The sequence below is a fragment of the Mus caroli genome, unplaced genomic scaffold, assembly GCF_978045245.1.
Source record: "Mus caroli unplaced genomic scaffold, Mus_caroli_1 scaffold_15, whole genome shotgun sequence".
Classification (NCBI taxonomy): Eukaryota; Metazoa; Chordata; class Mammalia; order Rodentia; family Muridae; genus Mus; species Mus caroli.
Window position 1 is genome coordinate 116,957,444 of NW_028227270.1, and position 24,453 is coordinate 116,981,896.

A 24,453-nucleotide genomic window follows, 5' to 3' on the forward strand; every position below is an offset into this window, starting at 1 on the left:
CTTCAGCACGAGCAGTTAAGCACTTTTCACCAATGAGCCATCTGTCAGGCTCTCTTAAAAAAAAAAAAAGAGTTGCCTTTGTCTCTGAGGAATGGTAGGTGCATGCCTTTAATCCCAGCCCTTGGGAGGCAGAGGCAGGCAGATTTCTGAGTTCGAGGCCAGCCTGGTCTACAGAGTGAGTTCCAGGACAGCCAGGGCTACACAGAGAAACCCTGTTTTGAAAAAACAAACAAAAAAGTTGCCTTTGTCATATCTTTTCACAGCAGTAAAACTCTAAGATATGGTGTCTCTTCACATCAATAGAACAATGACTAAGAAAGGGTATTATAACGTGTGTAAGTGTGTATGTGAGAGGTATGTGTTGATGTGTATGTTTGTAAGTCTGTGGGTCCATATGTACGATGTGTGTAGAAATCAGAGGTCAACCTTGGATGTTATTTCTCAGGACCTGTCCAAATTATTTGTTAAGACAGGGTCTCTCATTGGCCTTAGATTCACAAGTAGACTAGACAGGCATTGTCTGCTTCCTCTTCCTCAGTGCTGGCATTATAGACTGGGCCACCTTCCCCCTTACATTAGTTATGGGGATAGAACACAGGTCCTTATGCTTCTCTGGTAGGCACTTCGCTGACTCTTCTTAGCCCTTGGATACTATGAATATTCTTTGCTTTTTTTCACTTTCAGAGCACACTTACTGAAATCTTTTTTTTTTAAAGTTTTAAAACGAGTTTATTGAAGAATACTCTTATGAAGGCAACCACTTTTGATTTGTCATTAAAAAAAAGTTACATTTCTTTATGCTGTGTACTAAAGGTCATTTAAGAGAACAGAGTCACATGCTTCTCTCTGTGGGACTCTTGGGTAGTATATATAGCACAGTGTTGTCATTTCTGCATCGTGAGAATAAATTAAAAACAAAGACTCTTCTGTTTCTCTTAAAAAAGCGATGAAAATAACAGAAGGTGGCATAAAAAAGTCACATTTCTCTACTCATTCCGTAGTATTGGAGCCAGTATTTTTACCATCAGAGGCTACAATTTTCACTTTATCCAGTTTAATAAGTTCTGTTACCTCTCTGAATTCAACATCATTCAATACAAAGGTCCAAATATTATGGCAGAATCTGTATGTATTTAGAGAGCCCCTGAAATTGACTCAGTTCCTGACTCTCTGAGCCAATGCTGAATTTATAGCTTTATCAAACTGAAGTAGAACTTGAAGAGCAAGCTGGGGGTGATCTGTTGAGACTGTATGAGCTCATCAAGGCTCCCTTGAAGACTGTTCCCCAAAGTTGTATTTCTGTATAACTGATATGCCATGGCTTTAAAGGAAGCAATTACTTTTTCTTCAGGCTTTCATTGATACCCTGAGGGAAAGTGCTTTCGCCACGTGGTAGCAGAGACAGGTAGGGAGCCCCCTGGGACCACCTCCTCGGCTGAGGAAACCACAGCCCTGTGCCAGTTCTTATTGAAATCTTGAACACATTTTCACAGATGGGGTGCTTTCCACTTGTTTTCCATTCTGCTCATAAAGCTCTACCTCCAAGGTTCACTTTCATCTTTGGATTTTGACTTTAAACATCCCATTTTTTTGTTAAATCTTTGGTGTTTTCCTTCTGTTTTGTGTTTTTCCTCCTGTCTTCCACCTCCAACTTCATTTACTAGCATTTCATTCATTTTTGCACCATGTTATTACCTGAAATAACTGTGGTAGCTTATAATTTAATTCACCTCTACAATGAACTCAGTTATGAGTAGCGTCTGTCTTTACCTTGCTGGTGACCATAATTTTTAATTAATTATTATTATTTTAAAAAGATTTATTTATTATATGTAAGTACACTGTAGCTGTCTTCAGACACCCCAAAAGAGGGCATCAGATCTCATTACAGGTGGTTGTGAGCCATCATGTGGTTGCTGGGATTTGAACTCACGACCTTCGGAAGAGCAGTCGTGCTCTTAACCACTGAGCCATCTCTCCAGCCCTTATTATTTTTATTATTATTATTAGTTTTAAGTACACTGTAGCTGTCTTCAGACACTCTGGAAGAGGGTGTCAGATCTCGTTATGGATGGTTGTGAGCCACCATGTGGTTGCTGGAATTTGAACTCTGGATCTTTGGCAAAGCAGTCAATGCTCTTAACCGCTGAGCCATCTCTCCAGCCCAATCCCAGTTTTTAATATGGAACTACCCACAAGTATACTCGCCCACTGAATGACTAAATCTCATCGTAACAAATTTTCAACCATGGCACAAGGTCCTTGGTACTGCTTAATTTCTCTCAGCGGTTCTTATCTATAGTAAGGATAGACTTGAATTGTTACTTATGGTCACCTCAACACTCATATAAATAATAAACTTCAAGTTCTTCTGGAGAACTCCCTCAATGAACTTAAGTTTTGTATGGATTTAACATTCAGCAAAATCAAACAGCAGAGAGATGTGGCACTTGGGTTAGACCAACCAGCATCACCAGAGTCACTGAAGATGACCTTCAGTTTATAGCTAGTTAACTGTCTTTACTCCTGCCAGCTAGGGTTTCGGACGAAGTGTAGCCCTGAGCATTTACACCTTCCTTACACCAAGGGGCTTTTAAAGGCAAAACTACATCCTAGATCGCACTCAGGAGCTGCAGGAGGTGTAGACCAGCAAGCAGTTTGACAGAAAGTAAGTTAGCTGTGACATCTTCGCTTCCAGTCAAGAATAGCTGGGTAATTTTCCATCAAGAAAATCATTTTTAGTTAAACCTAAAATGCCCTCAGCAAGGAGACAAGATGGAAGCGCCTCTGTACTTTTTTGCCCTGTCCCATTACAGCACCTGGTACAGAAAAAGCCAGAAAGCGGCCATGAGTAACCCACAATACACTAGAAGAGGTTCCGACTGAGGAGCCTCACTTCCTGTGCACGCCTTCTAGAGCCTGCCGCCTACATCTCGCGAGAAACCAAGGAAGGCTGGGTCGTCCAATCCGGAGCTAGCTTTGCCCTTCCCCCCCCCCCTCCCGCGCCTTCGCCTACTGGAAAAGCAGGAGCAACGTGGATGCCCGCGGCGGTCGCGCCTGCGCCTTGCTGTCCTCCTTGTGATTGGCCGCGGCGAGGCGAGCACGGCGCTTTAGTTTTCACTTTCTGTCTTCGGAGCTGTGTTTCCTTTCTCCGTGTGCACGAGGTTTCACTTCCGGTCGCTGGTTCCCTGGGGGCTGGAGAGCGGACGCCTTCCCCGCGCCTGGCTTGTTTTGGAAGCGGCTTCCCGCTTGTGAGGCTGTGAGGGGACCGGGGCTAGCGCGCGGCCGGGACACCGGGGCTCGTGAGGCGAGGTCGTGAGACGCGGCGGAGCGAGGGGTCAGGAGGAGAAAGGGACAGGCTGGAAAAGCATGAGGAGGACACCGAGTGCTGAGCTCATCTCTTCAGGGAAGGCGGCCGCGCCGGCGACAGGTAACGCTCTTTCCCTCAGGTGTTGGGGCGTCCGGGGCGAGGACCCCGTGGGGAAGCAAGAGCGTGGCTGGCTCGCGGGGCGCGTACTGGTGGGCGGGCAGGGCGGCGCGGGGGGCCACTGGGCGGACGCCTCGGTCGCCCGGGATGCGGGACCCCCACGCTCCTCCGCTCAGCTCCGCCTTGCAGAAGCTAAGGTTAGACAGGGTTCCCACCGAGCCCGTGGCGGTCGTCCGGATGGGTGTCTGCGCTCCGAGGCCCGGCGCGGTTTGTTTTGTGTCACCCGTCACAGAGCAGCTCCATCCCCCCCCCCCCCCCCCTCAAGGGATGGATGGGATCCTTCAGCACTGAAGTTTTCCCTTGCCTGGGGTTGGCCTAGCTCATCCCCCCTGAGGGGTTTTGAGGAAACCCTCAGGTCGGCGTTCGGGGTTCTATAGAATCTATGGCAACGCACGGCATGGTTTAACTTCTTTATTACGTAAAAGTGGGCCTGCCCATATGGAAGACAGCAGCCGACTGGCTGCAGCAGCGGTGAAGGGATCTGGCAGTAGGCTGGCCCCGAGGTTGGTTGGAGGGAAGCACCAACCGGCACTTGGTAGGACACCATGGCTTTACTTTCAAAACTGGAGCAATTTCGGAAGATCTGGAGTCTCCCTCAATCTCCGTTTACCAGTACCAGTTTGACGCGCCTCTCGTTAAGCTCCTCCCTCCTGTATTCTTTCTGAAGGGAAACTTAGAACTTTCTGAAGGGAAACTTAGAACGGGGAAGCGAATGAAAGTTTTTCCTAAATCTGTATAATAAACAGCCTGAGGGCTCACAGTGTTTCCCCTCAGAAGAGCAAAAGGAAGGCGGGGTGAATATGTCATAGTATAGAATCTGAGATTGTTGGAAATCCTACGGAAGAGGTTTAAGACAACGCACATATACCTGATAGTGTAAGCGAATATTCCCTTATTGGGAAATCGTTTGGTAAAGGGTAGCTCCAGTGTTACCAGTGTATATCAATAGAGAGCCCAAGTTAGGAAAAAAAAAAAAGAATATTTGTCAATAATTAGTTTTAAAGAAGATGATGTTTGTGTGTTGACAATTTGTTTCCTACTTTTTTTTTTTTAAATAAGAAAGATAAATGGCATCTCTCTGGTCCAAACATCTAAGTAAATTGAAATTTGAAAACTGCCAGGAAACTTGCCTGATACTACTTGTTACCTGTAGCATATCTGATTAGCATAAATATTATTGGATATGTTTATCATTTGTGTCTTGTCAGTGGACATTTTTAAGATATTTCTTCTTTGCAGAGCTGTGGTTTTTTTTCCCCTGCAGCTATTGTAAGCAGGTTTTATGTGCTGATAACTGCTTGTAGAATCAAATTCCTATGATAATACTAGACAGTCTGTTAAATGCTGTGGGATGATTTTATTTTTTTAATGTTCATTCCCCTTAGGTATGGTTTTTATTACTCTGCTACTGGATGGTAGCACTGTTTTCTAAACATCTTAACCCATCCAATAATTGGGGGGGAAAAAAATCTCATTTTAACTTTTTTTTTTTTTGAATTATTTATTTTATGTATGTGAGTACACTATAGCTGTCTTCAGACACACCAGAAGAGGGCATCAGATTCCAATCCAGCCGGTTGTGAGCCACCACGTGGTTGCTGGGATTTGAACTCAGGACCTTCGCAAGAGCAGTCGGTGCTCTTAACCGCTGAGCCATCTCCAGCCCCTCATTTTAACTTTTAATCTTTAATAGTGAATAAGAAAGTCAAACATTTGGGCAGTCCGATATCCCTTGTATATGAAATTGGGTCTGAATACTCTCTGCTTTGCCCTATTTTAACAGTTACCATACTGTTTTAGCTATGGTAACTTTGTTTTTCTGTTTTTTTTCGAGACAGGATTTCTGTTTATAGCCCTGGCTGTCCTGGAACTTACTTTGTAGACCAGGCTGGCCTCGAACTCAGAAATCCGCCTGCCTTTGCCTCTGCCTCCGCCTCCCCAATGCTGGGATTAAAGGTGTGCTCCACCACTGCCCGGCTAGCTATGGTAGCTTTATGATAGTACTTTCTTTTGGGGGAGGACCAGGGAAAGCTCAGGATCCTTCTTTGTTTCTTTCAGATGAAGCATCTCAATCTCTATAGGAAAACTACATTGGGATATTTGTTTTTGCATTGTATAGCTTATTCATTGCATTTATAGATTCATTTAAGAAAAGGCATTGTTTTTATTTTTTCCTTCTAAGAATATATTTTTATTATGTGTGAAAATGTGTTTACAAAAGCAAGCAGGCATTTCTGCATCTTTTTATATAGAACATTACAGGTACCTAGAAATAAGATTGTGTGTGTCTTTTCTAGAAGGAAAGTATTCCTTGAACATGGTCTTTATTTCATTAACTAACATATCTTCACCTGTTTTTGAACTTAGAGTCATACTTTATAATCATATTTTGTTTTATGTTCCAAAATTTATGTTATAGCATGTGTCCATGCTCCTTTACACATTTTTTTCCCCTCTAAATTATAGCCCAGGCCACCATTGAATTTGGTATATAGCAAAGGCTGGAATTGGACTCTTGATCTTCCTACCAGGTCCTCTAAAATGCTGGGATTACAAACACACTGCCACGCTGGATTTATGCTGTGCTGGTGATTGAGACAGGGCTTTGTGTATTGTAGACAAGCATTAGTCTAGATCCCCACGTGTAAAAACACTGAGTCTTCAGTTATAATATATCTACAGGTGTAAAAATACTGCATACTCCAGTTATATATATTGATAATTACTACATTAGATGTTAAATTGATTGCTAGTATGTTTAAAAACTAAACCAATTACATCTTGGCTTAAATAACACTTTTGGTGAAAAATGGCTATTTATCTTCCAGAATATATTAGTGATAAGAGTAACATTGTACAATGTGTTTGCAAATTCATCATGTCACCTTTAATTGTTCAAGTTCTGTACTTTGTTGTATAGATTGTTTTAGTTGAAATATATGGCAAAATTGTCTGGTATTGGCTAGCCCACTGGTTGGAAAAGGAAGGACATATTAATATTTTCTTATATAGTTGTGGGGTTTTTGTTATTCATCAATTTTGATAATAGTTTGCATTTATTTGCTTGTTCTTCAGAGGGTTTACATTTGTGTAGTAGTCATTGGAAAATACCACTTCTCTAAATTGCATAATCTTCCAAATAGTAAGTATATATATATACATAACATACATTGTAACTATTATATATAACATATCAATACTAATAATAATACATAGTTTATGTATATACACACATATATATACACATGCATATATATATGTGTGTGTGTGATATATATATGTATATACACACACACATACAGGGTGTCACATTTTTTTTTTTTTTTGGTTTTTCGAGACAGGGTTTCTCTGTATAGCCCTGGCTGTCCTGGAACTCACTTTGTAGACCAGGCTGGCCTCGAACTCAGAAATCCGCCTGCCTCTGCCTCCCGAGTGCTGGGATTAAAGGCGTGCGCCACCACGCCCGGCTCGGGTGTCACATTTATTAAATTACATTTTTCTAGGACTCTGCCATATGATTTTTTAGGACTTTGTCTTAGTATTTGTCAGAGTTATTATAGGTGCCCTCTTACTATTTAAATATTTTACATTTTTTATTGACTATTTCTTAATACTGCCCAACTGGTTTTGATTTATCTTACCTCTAATTTATCATTTATATTAATCTTACCAATGAAAAATATGTTTGTTTTTAATTTTTCACTAAACTATTTTGATATAACTAGATGGTATATACACTTGTGTATTTTGTGTGTTTATTTTGTGGTTCTAAGAATTGAATCCAAAGTTTAATACAGGCCAAACTACCCCTGAGCCATATTCTCAGCCCTGTACTTTTATGTTTTAAAGGCTGTAAATGCTGAGTAATAGAATATATGCCTAGTATGTGGGCCACCTTGGATTAATTCCTCGCACCAGTAATAAGTACAAAAGAACATCTGTTAGAATACAGCTTCTTTTTGAGACATTATGTCACTCATCCTGCCTTGTACCTATGATTTCCCTGCCATGTTTCACGAGTTTCTGGGATTACAAGTATGCTTCACCATGCCTGGCTGGAATTTTTTTTTTTTTAAGATTTTATGTTTATTTTAAGTTCTATGTATCTGTGTGAGGGTTTGTGCACTTGAGAGCAGGTATCTATGAAGGCCCGAAGAGGATGGATCTGGAGCTATACCCAACATGGGTGCTAAGAACTGAACTTGGGGCTCTTCAAGAGTAATCAGTATGTGTTCTTAACCACTGACCATCTCTCCACTAGCTGGAATAAAAAAAAAAAAAAAGAAGCTTTAAAATGTATGTCTTGTCTATATGTGTATATGTGTATATATATGTGTATTAGTGTGTATGAAAATATGCATGAATACTTGTGGGGTGTGTGAGACAGGTGGTTGGGCCCATAAAAATGTAACTGTGTTAATGTAAATGAAAATGTGAATAAAAATGTAAATGTGCCTGTGAATATATGTGTGTCTATGTATGTTTGTTTTGTTTTGTTTTGTTGTTTTTTCAAAACAGGGTTTCTTTGTATAGCCCTGGCTGTCCTGGCTTGCCTCGAACTCAGAAATCTGCCTGCCTCAGCCTCCCAAGTTCTGGGACTCAAGGTGTGCACCACGTCTGTGCATATTTGTATAAAGAATTTTAATTCTTTTCCTTTCCTTCCTGTCTGGGTCACAAAGAGTTAACCAGCCCGGCCAACAAAGGGACAAAGGGACAAAGGGATTCTGGATGCCTGGCCAGAGAAGGGAGCAATAGCAATAAATTCTTTACCTAATCACTCAGTTGTTAGCAACAAGTGTCAGTAGACCAAGCTCTGAGCTTCTGGCCTCAGAGTGACTTAAAGTCAAGATAGGCATATGTTACTATAGAAAGCACTCAATAAACCAAGTCTTGACCCAGCCTGGTGCTAAGCTCCTTTACAATATTCTCTTCTTGTCTTTTGCTTTTCATTTTGTCTTTTTAAAATTGGTTTCTGATTTAATTACTGCTGTTGTCATAAGAAATGTGCCTAAGGCATACTTTCTGTTTTCATTTAGTAAAATATAATGACATTTAATTGGAGAAGTAAATCTCTTGCTAATTGTCAATACACTGTTGCTTGATGAAATACACTCTTTAATGTCTAGCTTCTTTCTCTTAGGAGAAGAGCTATTTGACCCCAATTCTTGGTGCCTAGTTCATTTGGTTACAGAACCTATTTCACCTCTATACTCAGGGCATTTGAGGCATTTATTTAAAACATAAAAGTACAGGGCTGAGGATATGGCTCAGGGGTAGCTTGGCCTGTATTAAACTTTGGATTCAATTCTTAGTACCACACACACACATATATAGTGATGAAAGCAGTTTAAATATGATTTAAATCTGCCCCTTGCTTTGTAAGATATAATTACTGAAAGAATCAAAGATGGACTTTAAAAAGTAGTTGTTCCTGAAAAAAACAAACAAAAAAACCAAAAATATTTTCTGAGAAAAACCACTTAATATCTTTTTGAGAGGTACTCAACATGCCAGTGATTTTGGTACAGTCATTTAATTGAAAATTAGTAGTTTAGCCGGGTGGTGGTAGCACATGCCTTTAATCCCAGCACTTGGGAGGCATAGGCAGGTGGATTTCTGAGTTCGAGGCCAGCCTGGTCTACAAAGTGAGTTCCAGGACAGCCAGGGCTATACAGAGAAACCCTGTCTCGGGGAAGAAAAAAAAACCCAAAAATTAGTAGTTTAATGCTAAAGCATTAAAGTTTATAAACCCAATTTGATAAGTTAGAACATTGGTCACAGAGTTTATATGGATGTCTTTAAAAAGTCACAATAAAGGACTAGGGGCTGTGGTTCAGTAACAGCATTTATCTAGCATGTTGGATCCTTAGTATCACACTAGATACATTTTAAAATAATATTAGTCAAAACTATATGATCTTGAACAATTTACCTTTTGGGCATCATGTCAAAACAAAAAATTATTTTAAAAATTGTAAATGTCAGCTGATCAGAAACTTTGTAGAAGATCAAATTTGGGGAATATTTAAAACAATCTTCAAAAGTTAAATGTTGCACTTAAGAGGGTAAGACAGATCACTGCAAGTTCAAAGACCAGGTGGGGTTGAAGAAGAGGAACCCTGTATCAAGGAAGAGGGTGTGAGAATGCTCAGTGGATAGCTCACTTACTGCCAAACCTGGTGGACCTTTCTGAGTTTGATTCCTTGAACCTGCATGGTGGTAGGAGAGAACCAACTCCTTCAGGTTGCCCTCTAACATATTACCACAGCATGCCTGAGACAACACATAAAAACATATGAAAAATAGATATAAAGTTATTTATTTTTAAAGTTGAATATTCAACCTAATCTAACCAACTTGCAGTCAGATGAATAAGTCATAATTTGTAGATATAATTTTTTAATTCAGTGGAAATACTTTCCAGTCCTCCCTCCTCTTTTAAAAAGGCAACTGCAACTGGATAAATAGAAATATCTAAGTCTATTTGCTATTTTGAAATAGCACATAATTACATAATTTTGTATGAATTTAAATAATTTGCTAGCAAGTTCAAATTATCTTCGGTATAGTAAATACAACATAATATGCTTCTTGGTCTACATATTCCTTCACATTTATAGTATTGATATTTTTTTTCTCGTGTCTTTGATTTATTTATTTATTTATTTTTTTGGTTTTTCGAGACAGGGTTTCTCTGTAGCCCTGGCTGTCCTGGAACTCACTTTGTAGACCAGGCTGGCCTCGAACTCAGAAATCCGCCTGCCTCTGCCTCCCAAGTGTCTTTGATTTATAATCTGAGTTCTTTAATTTCTCTACAATAGAGACTATTTTGCTTAATGAATGAATTACTAATTTAGGGTAGGGACTGTATTTTACTTTTATTCTATTGAAGTAAATATGCAGTTACATGATTTCTGCCTTTTGTTTCAAAAGATTTTTTTTCAGAGAAAATTATTCCTGTAAGCATAATTTCTGTGTTATTAGTTGTTAAAGACTTGGAATAAAAGCATTTCAGTATGTTACTGCTTTTAGAACAAATTAGTATTTTGCTGTGGAACAAGCTTGTCTGACCCATGGGCTCAGTATGCCAGAGTTAACTGTGAGTGCAGCAAACACAAAATCCATAAATGTAGTACAACGGAGGGAATTCAATTTAGTTGTCCAACTATGAACTTTGAGTTTGTGTTTTTTTGAGGAAGGGATTTTCTCTGTGTGGCCCTGCCTGTCCTGGAACTCACTCTGTAGACCAGGCTGGTTTGAATTTGAACTTGCAGAGATCCACTTGCTTCTACTTCCCAAGTGCTGGAATTAAAGAAAGGCACTTCCCACCACCTAGCATGAACTGAATAGATGTCAGCTTCCTGGGCATTGGCAAAAGCTGGGACATACCCAAGACTTCGGAGAAATGTAAACTTTACAGATTTATTCATATACAAATTAGATGCTTGGTAAACATTTGTTCACTTTATCATTGCCCTTTTCACTTTAGAATTTTTGACATTAACAAGGAACAGGACTATGTCAAAAATTGAAGGTATAAATAAATTATGACCGTCTTTCTAGCTTTCCATAGAGATGACTGAGATGGGGTTAAAATCAGAACAGTTAAACTAAGTGTTATAAGCTCTGATTGAGTCTATATTGTAAGAAATTTAGTAGTGGTAGTCATTTCTCTAACCCAACTACCTCCCAAATAATCGAGACAGAGACTATTTTTGTTAAATAAATTTTATAACACAGTAACTGAGCAAGTATTATTCTGTTCTAATCCTCTAAACAATAGATCTGCTTCTGAGCCAACATCTCTGATGTACTTGCATTTTAGTGTTGATCTGTCTCTATGGTTCATTCATTTTCTCATAGTAGCTACTGGTCCCTCACCTTATGGCCAAATTTCCTTTCTCTATCCGTCTTCTCACTGGAATTGGAAGTCCAGCCCTATTCTCACCTCTGCTCAGTCATTGGTTGCTCAGCATCCTCACTGTCTGTCCCCCCACTCCAAAGTAGAAAATGAATGAAGAGCAGTGTTTTTACAATACTGAGACAGGAGATACTTGGAGTACACATTACAGTACCATGACATGATAGTAACCAGATATTGGGGCAGAGAAATGAGTATTTGAATAATACAAGGATAAAATATTAGTATGCCAGGTCTAAAGTAGAATAATTAAATTTCAGTTATAATTTAGATGTATATAGCAAAAAAATTTAAATTGGACTGTCCACAGTTACAACTTACTGAATTTTAGTCTTAAGTAGTGTTCAAATTACATCATAAAAGATATATTACTATATTTGTATTTCAAATTTTGATTGATTGTTTTTTGAGTCTGACATCAAACTGAAGGTCTTACTTTCTCTGCCAAGTGTATCATGGCTAGCTTTGAATTTGTGTTTTTGAATTGGATTGGGGTGTGTGTGTTAATATGTTCTAGTGTTTTCCCTGTATATGTATGTGTGTGCCACATGTGTTCTTGGTGTCCACAGAGGCCAGAAGAGATGTTTAGGTCCCCTAAAGTTACAGACAGTTGTGAGCTACCAAATAGGTGCTGAGAATTGAGTCTGGGTCCTTCGTAAAAGAGAATTGTTATGAGGAACAAAGACAGAATTACCTAAAAAATAGAGCTAACATATAAGGACTATAAAATAACAACAGAAAAGCCTGTTACTATTTAAACTAATCATCTAAATAGGAACAAAATGTACAGCGGACTTACACAAATTTTTCTTTTAGAAAGTTTGGCTTTGCTTGTAACATCTTTGTTAATAGAAATGATAAAAGAAACTTTATGAAAATTTCCCCATCAACAGTTAAAACATAGTTGCTCTACATGAGCTTGTTTTGAACCGTGAATACAGTGACCAAATTGTATATTGCTTTATAGATTATAGAAATTTTATTAAGATTTATAATTTTCATTTAAAGATTTATAATAAACATAGAATAAATATTTCATTTTAAGATTTATAATCAAAATTGCTTTATTGTTGGACTGTTAGCCCTTTGAGCAATCCAGCCAGATGTAGGTCTGAGGAAAGTGAATTTCTTCTCTACAAAATAAAATGAGGTTTAGTTAATTCCCTGAGATGACTATAATAAAAGCCAGATTCATTAGTGTTGAGCAGGTCATAATTTTCAGTTAGACGTTTATACGTAATTGAGTTTTGAATATAAAATAAGGTATTTTTAAATGCCAAAAGACTGTTACTTTTTATAAGGATCTTTTATGCCATTCTACCATCATTATGACATAAGAATAGAGAACATGTAGATCTGAACATACTTGACAACTGTGGAATGTTAGGTAAGAAAAAGAATATAAGGCTTTCACCAGATGGCACTGGTACTATACGGAGAAAGGAAGCCAATAAATTCAAGGATATAAATAGGTAATGGTTAAACAGGATTAACAGGAAAGTTTTATGCTTCAGTTTTCTCCTTTGGAAAATAGTTAACTTTGTAGCATTACTGTGAGATTTAAATGACATTTAAGTCCTTAGCCAAGGAGCTCACACTTAGTAATTTCTCAGGAAGTGGACTGGCACTACTTAACTGAATTACAGAAACATTAAGCCTTTTATTTACATTTCTGAAACAAAGCCTTTCAGGCAATAAAAATAATTTAGGGTGGGATCCACCCAAACCAGGGTTGGGGCTATCACATGAAATCAAGATACCATATGGGATGGCATAGAAAGATTAGATGGGCCGGGCAGTGGTGGCGCACGCCTGTAATCCCAGGACTTGGGAGGCAGAGGCAGGTGGATTTCTGAGTTCCAAGACAGCCAGGGCTACCCAGAGAAACCCTGTCTTGAAAAATCCAAAAACAAAAAAAAAAAAAAAGAAAGAAAGAAAGAAAGAGTAGATGGCCAAAATCTTTGGGACATTAAAGGAATTAGATAATGGGGAAGCGGAGCAGCAGGAATTTAAGAGGGGTTCTTAGCTAGAGTTACAGTCAGCTTTTTGAGAATTTCATGTAATTTGATATTTAAAGGAGTAAGTATAAATAAATACTTACTCCTTTAAATATCAAAATACATTACATGAAATTCTCAAAGAATTAATAAAAATATTGTATTAAATAAAAAAGACCAGATGCTGGCTCAATGATTAAGAAGAACACTGGCCACTCTTCCAGAGGATCTGGGTTTAATTTCCAGCACCCAAATAATAGCTAGAAACTGACTGTAACTCTAGTTCCAGAGGATCTGGCCTCCTCAGACACCTTACAAATAATATGTGTAAGCAAAACATTCATACACAAAATAAAGACAAACCTGTATACTGTACATCCTATTTACATGTCTTGAATAGACAGATGGAAAAAAGTGGGAAATAGTCAACTAGACTTGGAGTAGTGACAATTTTCACAATCTGAATATCTGAGCATGCGCGCATGTGCACACACACACACACACACACACACACATACACACCAGAGACCATATCATTTAAATGGGAGAATACTACTGCACAGGTTACTGGTGAAAAGAGAAAAACACATCTACATCCCTATTAGGCTCCTTTTAAAATAAACCTTACTGTTAAGACTATTGCTCTTTGAAGACTTTGATGACTCTTATGTTTTGATTCTAGGGAAAGCTGAAGTCTGTGTCTGAGAATTATACAGGTAACTACCCTAGGCCATCTTACGGCTGTGACTGCCACATGGATGCAGATACCTACAACGTTTCTTACAAAAGAAGTCATTTTTGTGCCTTCAAACTAAGTCACTGTGAGTAAATTATACCTAAAAAAGTATTTCTTAATCTAATGTCCTAAGTTTCAGATTTGGCTGAGGTTGGGATAAACTTAATTCATAGCAGTTCCATAGTGCTAATAATACTTATTTTCCTTTTTTCAGTATTACCCCTATGAACTTTCAGGCAACACTGTTATTAAATGACCCAGACAGACCTGTCCTTATATAATTGTAGCTTTTCAGCACAAGGAACCTAAAAGATGGCAGCACCCACTTCTAAAATCATGTGAGTAATAATGAAATAAAAAATGCATACTTTATTTGATTTGTTTCTCTTTCTCTAATAAAAACTCTTTGTTTCTTTCTAGACTTGAGCTCAATAAAAATGGTAAGAATTAGTTCTTGTGGGGTTTGCCGTTTTAGTAAATGTCTCACAGTGTAATCAGCTTCTTTTTGTCCTCATTTTTTAAAGCTCTCGTCTCTCCATGGAAAGGGCAGTTTATGATTCAGGGTTGTTTGCTGTGTGATATAACTCTCTGGTCTACTCATGGCACAGTGATTCCAGTACAGCTGTAAGTATTGTGTCGGCTGTCATCCTTTATACATGTTTTGTTTTTCCATTGCTGGGTACTGATTTCAGTGTTGTAATGGATTGGTATGAAATACAGTGATTTTACTTTGTTTTACACTAGGATGCTTTTGATTGTGTAGAGTATGAAGAACACAGACCCCTTAAATTCTAATCCTTGAAGAGAAAACACCTCTACTGCTGTAGCTGAGATGGGGTCTTGTTATATTGTTCTCTACTGCTGTAGCTGAGATGGGGTCTTGTTATATTGTCCAGGTTGGTTTGGAGCTTACGGGCTCAAGACTTCAGCTGTGCGGCTACTTATATCTGTTACCATGCCTGACCAGATTATTTTTGTATATTACAAGTTTGCTTTTTTTCTAAAACAAATCAGATTTGTCCAGAGATCAAATAATACAGCAAATTATAGCCCCTCAATTCTATTATTGACTCATTAAGATTAATAGTATCTGATGTTCTAATAGTCACATGATCCCCTTATTTGAAAAAAATGCTAAAAGCTGTTATAAATCTGTTTGTAGTATGATAAATTATGATAATGAAGTTTTGTTTTATTTTGTTTTGTTTTCTCCTGAGGAACTGTGAAGGATGTCTTTAAGGAATCTTTTTGTTCGGTCTATTCATACTTTGTATTCCCTACCACTAAAGCATAGATGCAGTTTATTTGACATATGATAATTGGATTTCTGTCAGAGTTCATTTTCCCTTGACTATAAGAACAGAGAGCAGGGTTAGTATAGCTCATAATTAGTCAAGTAAGAACTTTGTGAAAAATAATTTTAAAAGAAGGAATAGCTCTTTCTTGCCATACAATATAGTTGTTAAATACACGAAAAATGATGGCATATAGTATTCAAGTAGATGATTAAACAGGTGAAATTTTCGTAACTTGCCTATTTTTCAGTATTTTTCTACAACTTGCATATTAATCATAAATTTTAAAAAGGCAGACTTTTCAGAAGAGACAACTGAAAATCTATTTTTTAAGTTTTTTGTTTGGTTGGTTTTGGTCTCTCGTTTTTTTGAGACAGGGTTTCTCTGTGTAGCCCTGGCTGTCTTGGAACTTGCTCTGCAGACCAGGGTGACCTCTGCCTCCTGATGTTTTGGGATTAAAGGCTAAATAACCATCACCCAACTTTTTAAAAGCTTTTACTTGTGCTTTTAATTGAAATAGAACTCACTTTTCTCTAGCCCCTTCCAGCTCCATGCCCTCAAGGTTCTTCCACATCCTCCTTAAATAGATCAGCATCTTTTTCTGGATTCCTATTGTTATGCATGTGCATAACACGTGCATACATGTACGCATGAATATATACGTGGTTTTTTAAAGATTTTATTTATTATATGTAAGAACAATTTAGCTGCCTTCAGATCTCATTACAGGTGGTTGGGAAACACCATGTGGTTGCTGGGATTTGAACTCAGGACCTCGGGAGGAACAGTCAATGCTCTTAACTGCTGAGCTATCTCACCAGCCCCATATGTGTTGTTTTTAAGAAAACCCCAATCATTCTATTTTTACTAATGAATACTCAGAAGCCATATGCTAAGAGCTTGCTGAGAGAGGCTGATGAAGCTCCTCAGCAGCGTCCCAGGAGTGCCTTCTCTCAGATCATCTCCAAACCCTCTGTAGAACTCATTGTAGCCGGGCGCACGCCTTTAATCCCAGCACTCGGGAGGCAGAGGCAGGCGGGTTTCTGAGTTCGAGGCCAGCCTGGTCTACAAAGTGAGTTCCAGGACAGCCAGAGCTATACAGAGAAACCCTGTCTCGAAAAACCAAAAAAAAAAAAACAAACCTCATTGTCCCTCCTTCTCCTTCCTGTGTGTCCCTGTCTTTTTATAATCCTATGTTGACTTCCTGTCAACTGGTTGCTTGCTCCGTCTCTTGACCTTCAGTTGACTTTATTTAATCTTGTTTATGATATTCAAGCAGAAAGTTCTTTTATTAAAAGTATGGGCTTAGGCTGAAGCACACCACAGATAAAAACTTTTTTCCAGTAAATAAACACCACAATCTTGGGGTTTATAGTGTGATCTGATATCCTGCAGTATATATGCAGCATGCCCAATCTGTTTTTGTTGGTAGTTTCATGTTTTGGTTTTTGAAGAATCTTAGCAAACTTTGGATAAGGTATAAGATAAGTAATAGTTGTCTACAATTGCTAATTTCTTTTTTTTGGTTTTTCGAGACAGGGTTTCTCTGTTTGGCCCTGGCTCTCCTGGAACTCACTTTGTAGACCAGGCTGGCCTCAAACTCAGAAATCCACCTGCCTCTGCCTTCCAAGTGCTGGGATTAAAGGCGCGTGCCCCCATGCCCGGCCTTTAATTTCTTAATTTTTGGTAATTTGTTGTGCAAGGAATTGATCTTTTGGGAGGAAACTCCAAGTATTTGGATTAAAAGGCATCAGATATTCCTCTTAAAAAAAAAAAAAAAGAAAGAAAAAAAGAGGGAAGGACCAAAGCACGTAGAGAGCAGCATAATAAAGAATAGGAAATTTTTGTGCTATTTTTACATAAGTCTGATACTATTTGAAAATAAATTACAAAGAAAAAGTACTTGGGAGATGATAGACTGAAGATCTGCAGATGACTCATTCTGTGATATAACCCAGTATGGCAGAGAATCTTAACTTATTATATATAATTTTTGAAAAATTTCAGGTTTGGAATATGTAATTCTTTAACACATCTTTAACACATTTTGGCTATTCTAAAAATGCATATATTCAGAAAGTGTGAACATGTTTGTATACATCATCTGTGGGTCATATGTGTGAGAATCTATATTGTCTATAAATATAAATGCATGTTATGTATTATAATCTAACCCAGAAATTAATGACTTGAAAAATAATTGTGTGTGTATGTATGCTTTTGTGGGTATGTGCATGTATGTGCAATGCCAGGAGACCAGAAGAGGGAGTCCTAAGCTCCTCAGTGTAGGTGTGGGATCCAAGCTCATGTTTTCGTTAAGATAGGAGCAGTACACACACTCTTACAATTATTTCTCCAGCCTTTTAAGGACTTTTTTATGATTATATTTTTGTTTGCATTTGCATTAGAACGTGATAAGCTTATGTCGGTATTTATTACACTGCTTTATGAGTTTTTGTTTTTTAGGCCCCGGGAACTAGATTTTAAGTATGTAATGAGTGTGTCTTCTCTGAAAGAAAGTCTACCAGAAGCTGCCTTTAGAAGACGGAATTACTTGGAGCAGAAAGGTCTGTTGAAATGTAATGGCACCCTCCATATAATGGGCTTTCTTCAGTTATTGTCCACTCTGTGGCCCATACATTCACTTACATGTCTAAATTTCATCTTAAATACTTTTTTTGTTTTTCTTTTTTTTTCAAGACAGGGTTTCTCTACGTAGACCTGGCTGTCCTGGAACTCACTCTGCAGACCAGGCTGGCCTTGGAACTCAGAAATCCGCCTTCCAGCCGGGCGTGGTGGCGCACGCCTTTAATCCCAGCACTTGGGAGGCAGAGGCAGGCGGATTTCTGAGTTCGAGGCCAGCTTGGTCTACAAAGTGAGTTCCAGGACAGCCAGAGCTACACAGAGAAACCCTGTCTCAAAAAACCACAAAAAAAAAAAAAAAAAAAAGAAAGAAATCCGCCTTCCTCTGCCTCCCAAGTGCTGGAATTAAAGGCGTGTGCCACCACGCCCGGCTCCTTAAATACTTCTTACAAAGGTCTTTTTTTTTTTTTTGGTTTTTTCAAGACAGGGTTTCTCTGTGTAGTCCTGGCTGTCCTGGAACTCACTCTGTAGAACAGGCTGGCCTCGAACTCAGAAATCCGCCTGCCTCTGCCTCCCAAGTGCTGGGATTAAAGGCGTTCGCCACCACGCCCGGCCTTACAAAGGTCTTTTGAGGAAGTTGTAGAGTTATCATGTCATCCACTCCCTGGAAGCCAGTTAGAAACTGGCAGATTCATCAAAGATGATAAAAAACTTTATCTTTAATACAGAGTGCTTAGAGAATTGAACACATATACCAAAAACCTATCTGAAAACTCAGACCAATTCCTCTCACGCACAACAGTTTTTATTGTTTTGAATTTAAGTATTGTTAAGCTCACGACAAATATGAGACCAACATTTGGGAGGCAGAAGCAGGCGGATGGATCTCTATTAGTTTGAGACCAGCCTGGGCTACATTGAAAGTTCTAGGTCAACCAGAGCAACATTGTGATACCCTGTCTCCAAACAAATAACAAAAATTTAAAAAAAAAAAAAAATATGAGAAAATTTTATGTAATTCATGAAGCGCTGATATTTTTGTCTAGTATTTATTTTGTTAATTTTGTAACAGTGTAAGAGAGAATATCTTGTTTGGAGATAAGGTATCATTGCATAATTCTGCCTGCCTTGGAACTCACTATGTAGACCAGGCTGGCCTTGAACTCACAGAGATCTTCTTGCTTCTGCCTGTCTTTTAAGTGTTAGGATTAAAGTACATTTTTAAGAAGGGTTTAAACAATACATATTTTGAAAATTGTTTGTTTAGAGAATTGAAATAAAAGTTCTGAGGCAAGGTGTGGTGGCATGTGTCTTTAATCCCAACTGTAAGGAGACAGGCAGACGGGTCTCTGAGTTCAAGGTCACCTTGGTCTATATGGCAAGTTGTAGGCCAACCAAGAATACATAGTGAAACCCTCTGTGTACATACATATGTACATATGTATATGTCCTGAAGAAAGGGCAGTGGGAGTGTATGTGATCAAAATGTGGTATAACTGGAGTTTTTAATTAAAATTTAAAATGTTCTTATCTTTCTAATTTCCTCTACAGTTTGTTGTCAAGACTTATGCTTTGACTTATATGAAGTTGAATTGACAAACAAACAAGGAGAAAACATAGATAAGCTAATGGAATATGTTAAAAATAAGGAATTGGTAAGATCACTAATTTCAAGTGTAATTTTTTTTCCTTTATATAGGAAGTTGGTACCTAAGGGTTGACTGCATTATTTAGCTTACCAGGAGAGTTTTCACTGTTAATATTAACGTACATACTATTGTAACTGACATTTTCATTTTCCTTACATCTCAGCTTATAGTCATTGTATATTTCTAACCAAAAGAACAAGTCTTTGTTTTCTTGATACATTGATTAAATATCTAGTACATTTGCATTGGTCACAATACCACTTCTGAGATGCTTCTTTGAAAGCCACTTTTAACCATTATCCAGGGGTTTATACAAGCGGTTTCTTTTTCATAATAGAAGAAATGAGACTCGGGAATAGCTACTGTTTTAAAGAATTCTGTTGGGGCTGGAAAGATGGCTCAGTGCTTAAGAGCACTGACTGCTCTCTTCCAGAGGTCCTGAGTTCAATTCCCAGCAACCACAAGGTGGCTCATAACTATCTGTAATGGAATCCAGTGTCCTCTTATGGCATGTTTGAAGACAGCAACAGTGTGCATATATACATAGAATAAATAAATAAATCTTTTTTTTTTTTTTTAAGGAAAAAAAAAAGCTGTCATGTTAGCTAGGGTTCTTTGTGTGAAGATAGATGCTTCACCCAGAGTTTGAGCCTCCTTTAAGATAAGCTCTGAATATTCCAAAGGAAATGATGCAAATGTTGACAGTAACGAAGCAAGCCAGCTCATGTTTTTTCTTATAATAGATAAGACATAAGTAAAATAGACCAGGCATGCATGTGTGTGTTTTGGGACAGTGACCTGCCTTAATGGTAGTGTTGATTAAAATACTCTTAAGTGGCAAATAACATTAATTTAAGCTAGCTTTAATCATTGAGAGTTTTATAAGCTTACTTTCTCAGTCTAGGTAGTAAGACAGGATTTAAATGCTATTCAGGACACTTTTCTTCCAGCTTTGCCCTTTTCTGGGTGATAGTTTGTCCTATGGCTTCCAGCCAGGATCACATGCTTCCTTTCCAGTTGAGTGGGAAGAGACAGAGTCCCTCCTGGCCATCACTCTAGTTTCTTTAGAACAGTTTGCATAATATGTGGAGCCCTCAGTAGCTGGAAATGGTACCGATGACAACTGTTTGTTTTTTATGTTTAAGGCACTCATCAAATGCTTAGAAGATAAGAGTTTTTTCATTTTACTTACATCATCAGCCTTAACTCCAGAACCAGGTAAGGACAGGCTTTTTTTTTTTTTTTTTTTTTTTGGTTTTTCGAGACAGGGTTTCTCTGTGTAGCCCTGGCTGTCCTGGCACTCACTTTGTAGACCAGGCTGGCCTCGAACTCAGAAATCCGCCTGCCTCTGCCTCCCAAGTGCTGGGATTAAAGGCATACGCCACCACGCCCGGCAAGGACAGGCTTTTTGGGGAGAAAAAGTTTTAAAGTATATATTTTTGTTTCATAAGATCATGAACCTACATTCCTTTTTTCTCCTGACTCTTACAGGTTTTGGAGCTGAGCAGATGGGCCTACATGGTTTACATTTATTCCATGCACCGCAAACAGCAGGTAAGGAGGTTACAATGCTACCCAGTTCCCTTATCCTCTGGGGTTTGCGTACTGTCTAGTCCTTATCTTCCCAACAGCTTAACTAGCACAGAGCACTTGTTAACTGTGTTTTTTTCCTCAAGCAACTGTCTTTCTTTAACCTTCCAAGTTGACCTCCTTTGCAAGTGGACTCTAAGCTTCAGACCTGTGTCTCCACATACTGACATATCATTAGCATGATATAAACTTCCAAAAATGCAGCATATCTAAAACTAAATCCATTTGAATCAACAGTAGCTACGACATACTTTTCTCACAGTGTCTCAAAAAGCTATGACTCAGGATTTTCATGGCTACTCTTGCTATCTATGTACTACAAGTCTTTGTGTTTGGACCATCTATTCCCAACATGGTATTGACCCTGAGGACAAAAAAATATTAATCATATATTAGTGATTTTTCTATTGTTATGATAAAACACTGTAACTAAGACAACATAGAAAATTCCAGAGAGCTCTAGGACCTATGGTGCTGGAGTAGAGGCAGCAGGCATGGGGCCTGGAACTGCAAGCCATGAGAACATACTAGCACAGGGTTTTTTTTTACTCTTGTTTGTTTGTTTGTTTCGAGACAGGGTTTCTCTGTATAGCCCTGGCTGTCCTGGAATTCACTTTGTAGACCAGACTGTCACCGAACTCAGAAATCTGACTGCCTCTGCCTTCCAAGTGCTGGTATTAAAAGCATGCACCACCACTGCCCAGCTGGGGTTTTTGAAACCTCAAAGTTTGCCCACAGTGACATACTTTATCCAGCAAGGCCACACCCTCAAACCTCCCAAGCAACTGCTATCAATTGGGGACCAACATTGAAACATGTAAGCCTATGAAGGACATCCTCGTTCAGACTACCACAAGTCAAGTCACATAGTACCTAAACAGCCATACAGTGTCACAGCATGTGTGATGCTGCAGTTAGAGTACTTGTGGAATGCGTGTGGGTATACCTCAGTCGGTAGAGTGCTAGTCTCATAAAGCTCTGGATTTCATCCTGAGGACTACATTACCTGGTCTTTCTGTGCCACCACATCTGGGTGTGTTTGATACACAAATATATTAGTGTGCTTGGTTTGGCTTTTGATTTGTGATGCTGGGATTATGAGTATGCAGTTTACCACTGGGCTACATTCGGAGCACATCTACCTTGGCTGCATTGTATATATCCTCAGAACATATGTGTTCCAGACATCTGGAAAAAATAAGCGCGAACAGATTAATTTGTAACAAAGCAATTTTCGTTTAAATCAGTCTGTATGTATTTAAGGATAATGCTAAAATTAGTATTTCTTAAAACTTATAGCCAGTACAGAAATGTTTCAAAGTTGATATTTTGAAAGATTTATTTTACTTTATGTATGAGTATGTTGCCTTCATGTATGTATGTATGCACCACATGCGTGAAGTGACTCTGAAGGCCAAAAGAAGGCATTGAGACCCCAGAAAGTGGAGTTTTGGGTAGTTTTGAGATTCTTTGGGTACTGGGATCTGAACTCAGACCCTCTGGAATAGCAGCTGCTGCTTTTAACTCATGAGCCATCTCTACAGCACCTTAAAGTTGACTTTTAAAAATATATCTATATTGTGTTGATCAAAGAAGAGAACAGTACTTTTTGATACTTTGGAACAACTAAAACAACAAATTATACAAACAGTGACAAAGGATATTCACATTTATTGTGTTGTGTATTTTTCTGTGGATAATTGATTAGCAGTCCTTAAAATTTTGTTTATAACCATTTCAAAGACGAGTGCAAAATTGACCTTATTCCAGGGCTGGCTCTCAACTGCCATACCATGCTACTTTATTTTTTTGTTAGATTTTTTTAGAGCTGCAGAAATAAAGTTTAGTGGGCAAAAGTACTTGCTGTTCTTCTAGAAGATCCAAGTTTGGTTCCTAGAGCCCACATTAGGTGGCTCAGCCCATAACTCTTATCTCCAGAGGCGTTCAATACCAGCACTTGTACATATGTGTGTAATCACACAAATAAAAACTACAAAAATCTTAAAAGCTTTATGGTTATATCCTTCACTTTTGTCATCTCTCCCTGGTTTCTTTCCTTTCTGCTGGAGATTGAATCCAGGGCCTCATCTTGCTTCTTAAGCCCTGTCCTAGTGACTTATTTCCCCAGTTTCATTTCTCCTCTTGGGGTCAGATAAGAACCATTACTCGTGCCCAGGAAAAACACAGGAATGCTGTATGAATAAAAACAGTGTTTGGTTACTTTTTCATACCTTTCTCATTGAGACAGTTTCAGTTTTTTGCTTGCTTGTTTCTCTTGTTTCTGCCACCCCTCGACCCTCCCACCCATGCCACCTCCAGACAGAGTTTCTCTGTGTAGTCCTGGCTCTCCTGGAACTCACTGTGTAGACCAGAAACTCACAGAGATCTTCCTGCCTCTGCTTCCTGAGTGCTAGGATTAAATGTGTGCTACCAACACTGCCCAGGGGAAGCAGTAATCCTAGCCCTAGCCCTAGCCCTAGCCCTAACTGTTCTGGGTGCACTTCCCACAGCTCAGGTAAGGCACCCTTCTGGGGACCAGCTCGGTTCATATATACAGACCTTTTCTATATTTCTTTTCCTTTTTATACTCTGAGCTTTGAAGAAATAAACTTTATTTTACTACTTAATTACATTTGCCTTTTCATTATTAACCCCTTTGCCCTTTCTAATATTTGCTGCAGTGTTATTATGTTTAACTAAGACTAATTTGTTATTTCACAATTCTGGAGCTACTTTTTAAAAGGATATCATAATTCCCATTTCCATTTAGTAGGCACTAGAGTTGTTTCTGTAAGTTTGTATTACTGGTAACTGAAATGTTCTAGAATTTTGTTAACTAGCTCATAGAGAACTGTCATTTGTAAGGTTAATTGTTTGATTTAAATAAAAAGGAAAATTAATCAAAGAATAAGAAGGGAAATGAGGTAAAATACAGATTACAGAGTAGAGTTAATTTTTAAAATATGTGTAAACTATTTTATAGGGAATTAAAATAACAGCTGTTGTTTCAGTGGCATTTGAGGTTTAAGGCCATTTGCACTTTTCAGTTCATTTTTCATTGTAGCGTCTCAAAGAATAGAAGCGAAGTAGGATACAGCCTTCCTGTCCTTAGGGCATTGCTGTTACCGTGAATGGCCACTGGGCTCTGTCTGAACACTGTGTTGGATGAGATGGAGCCTGAGGGAGCTATTTTAC

At 38.6% G+C, this 24,453-nt stretch overlaps 1 protein-coding gene and 2 pseudogenes across 9 annotated transcripts in view; 1 reads left to right on the forward strand and 2 right to left on the reverse strand.

Moving 5' to 3' along the window:
• Window positions 1–990: 990 nt before the first annotated feature.
• Window positions 991–1,528, reverse strand: LOC110308606 (transcription initiation factor IIA subunit 2 pseudogene; annotated as a pseudogene).
• A 1,511-nt stretch (window positions 1,529–3,039) lies between these two features.
• Tasor2 (transcription activation suppressor family member 2) overlaps window positions 3,040–24,453 on the forward strand; it is a 43,893-nt gene continuing 22,479 nt past the window's right edge. For 5 of the 9 annotated variants that reach the window (XM_021180236.3, XM_021180237.2, XM_029468633.2 and 2 more), the window contains exons 1-9: window positions 3,040–3,430; window positions 14,088–14,226; window positions 14,356–14,479; window positions 14,562–14,581; window positions 14,666–14,765; window positions 17,903–18,003; window positions 19,571–19,674; window positions 20,814–20,886; window positions 21,160–21,222. In XM_021180236.3, the coding sequence (XP_021035895.1) occupies window positions 14,454–14,479; window positions 14,562–14,581; window positions 14,666–14,765; window positions 17,903–18,003; window positions 19,571–19,674; window positions 20,814–20,886; window positions 21,160–21,222 (487 nt within the window). In that variant the 5' untranslated portion in view covers window positions 3,040–3,430; window positions 14,088–14,226; window positions 14,356–14,453. Of the gene's footprint in view, window positions 3,431–3,813; window positions 4,023–12,665; window positions 12,881–14,087; window positions 14,227–14,355; window positions 14,480–14,561; window positions 14,582–14,665; window positions 14,766–17,902; window positions 18,004–19,570; window positions 19,675–20,813; window positions 20,887–21,159; window positions 21,223–24,453 lie in introns of those variants that run through there. The other 4 variants (XM_021180238.3, XM_021180241.3, XM_021180239.3 and 1 more) reach the window with 4 other exon arrangements.
• Window positions 18,266–18,633, reverse strand: LOC147001083 (signal recognition particle RNA; annotated as a pseudogene).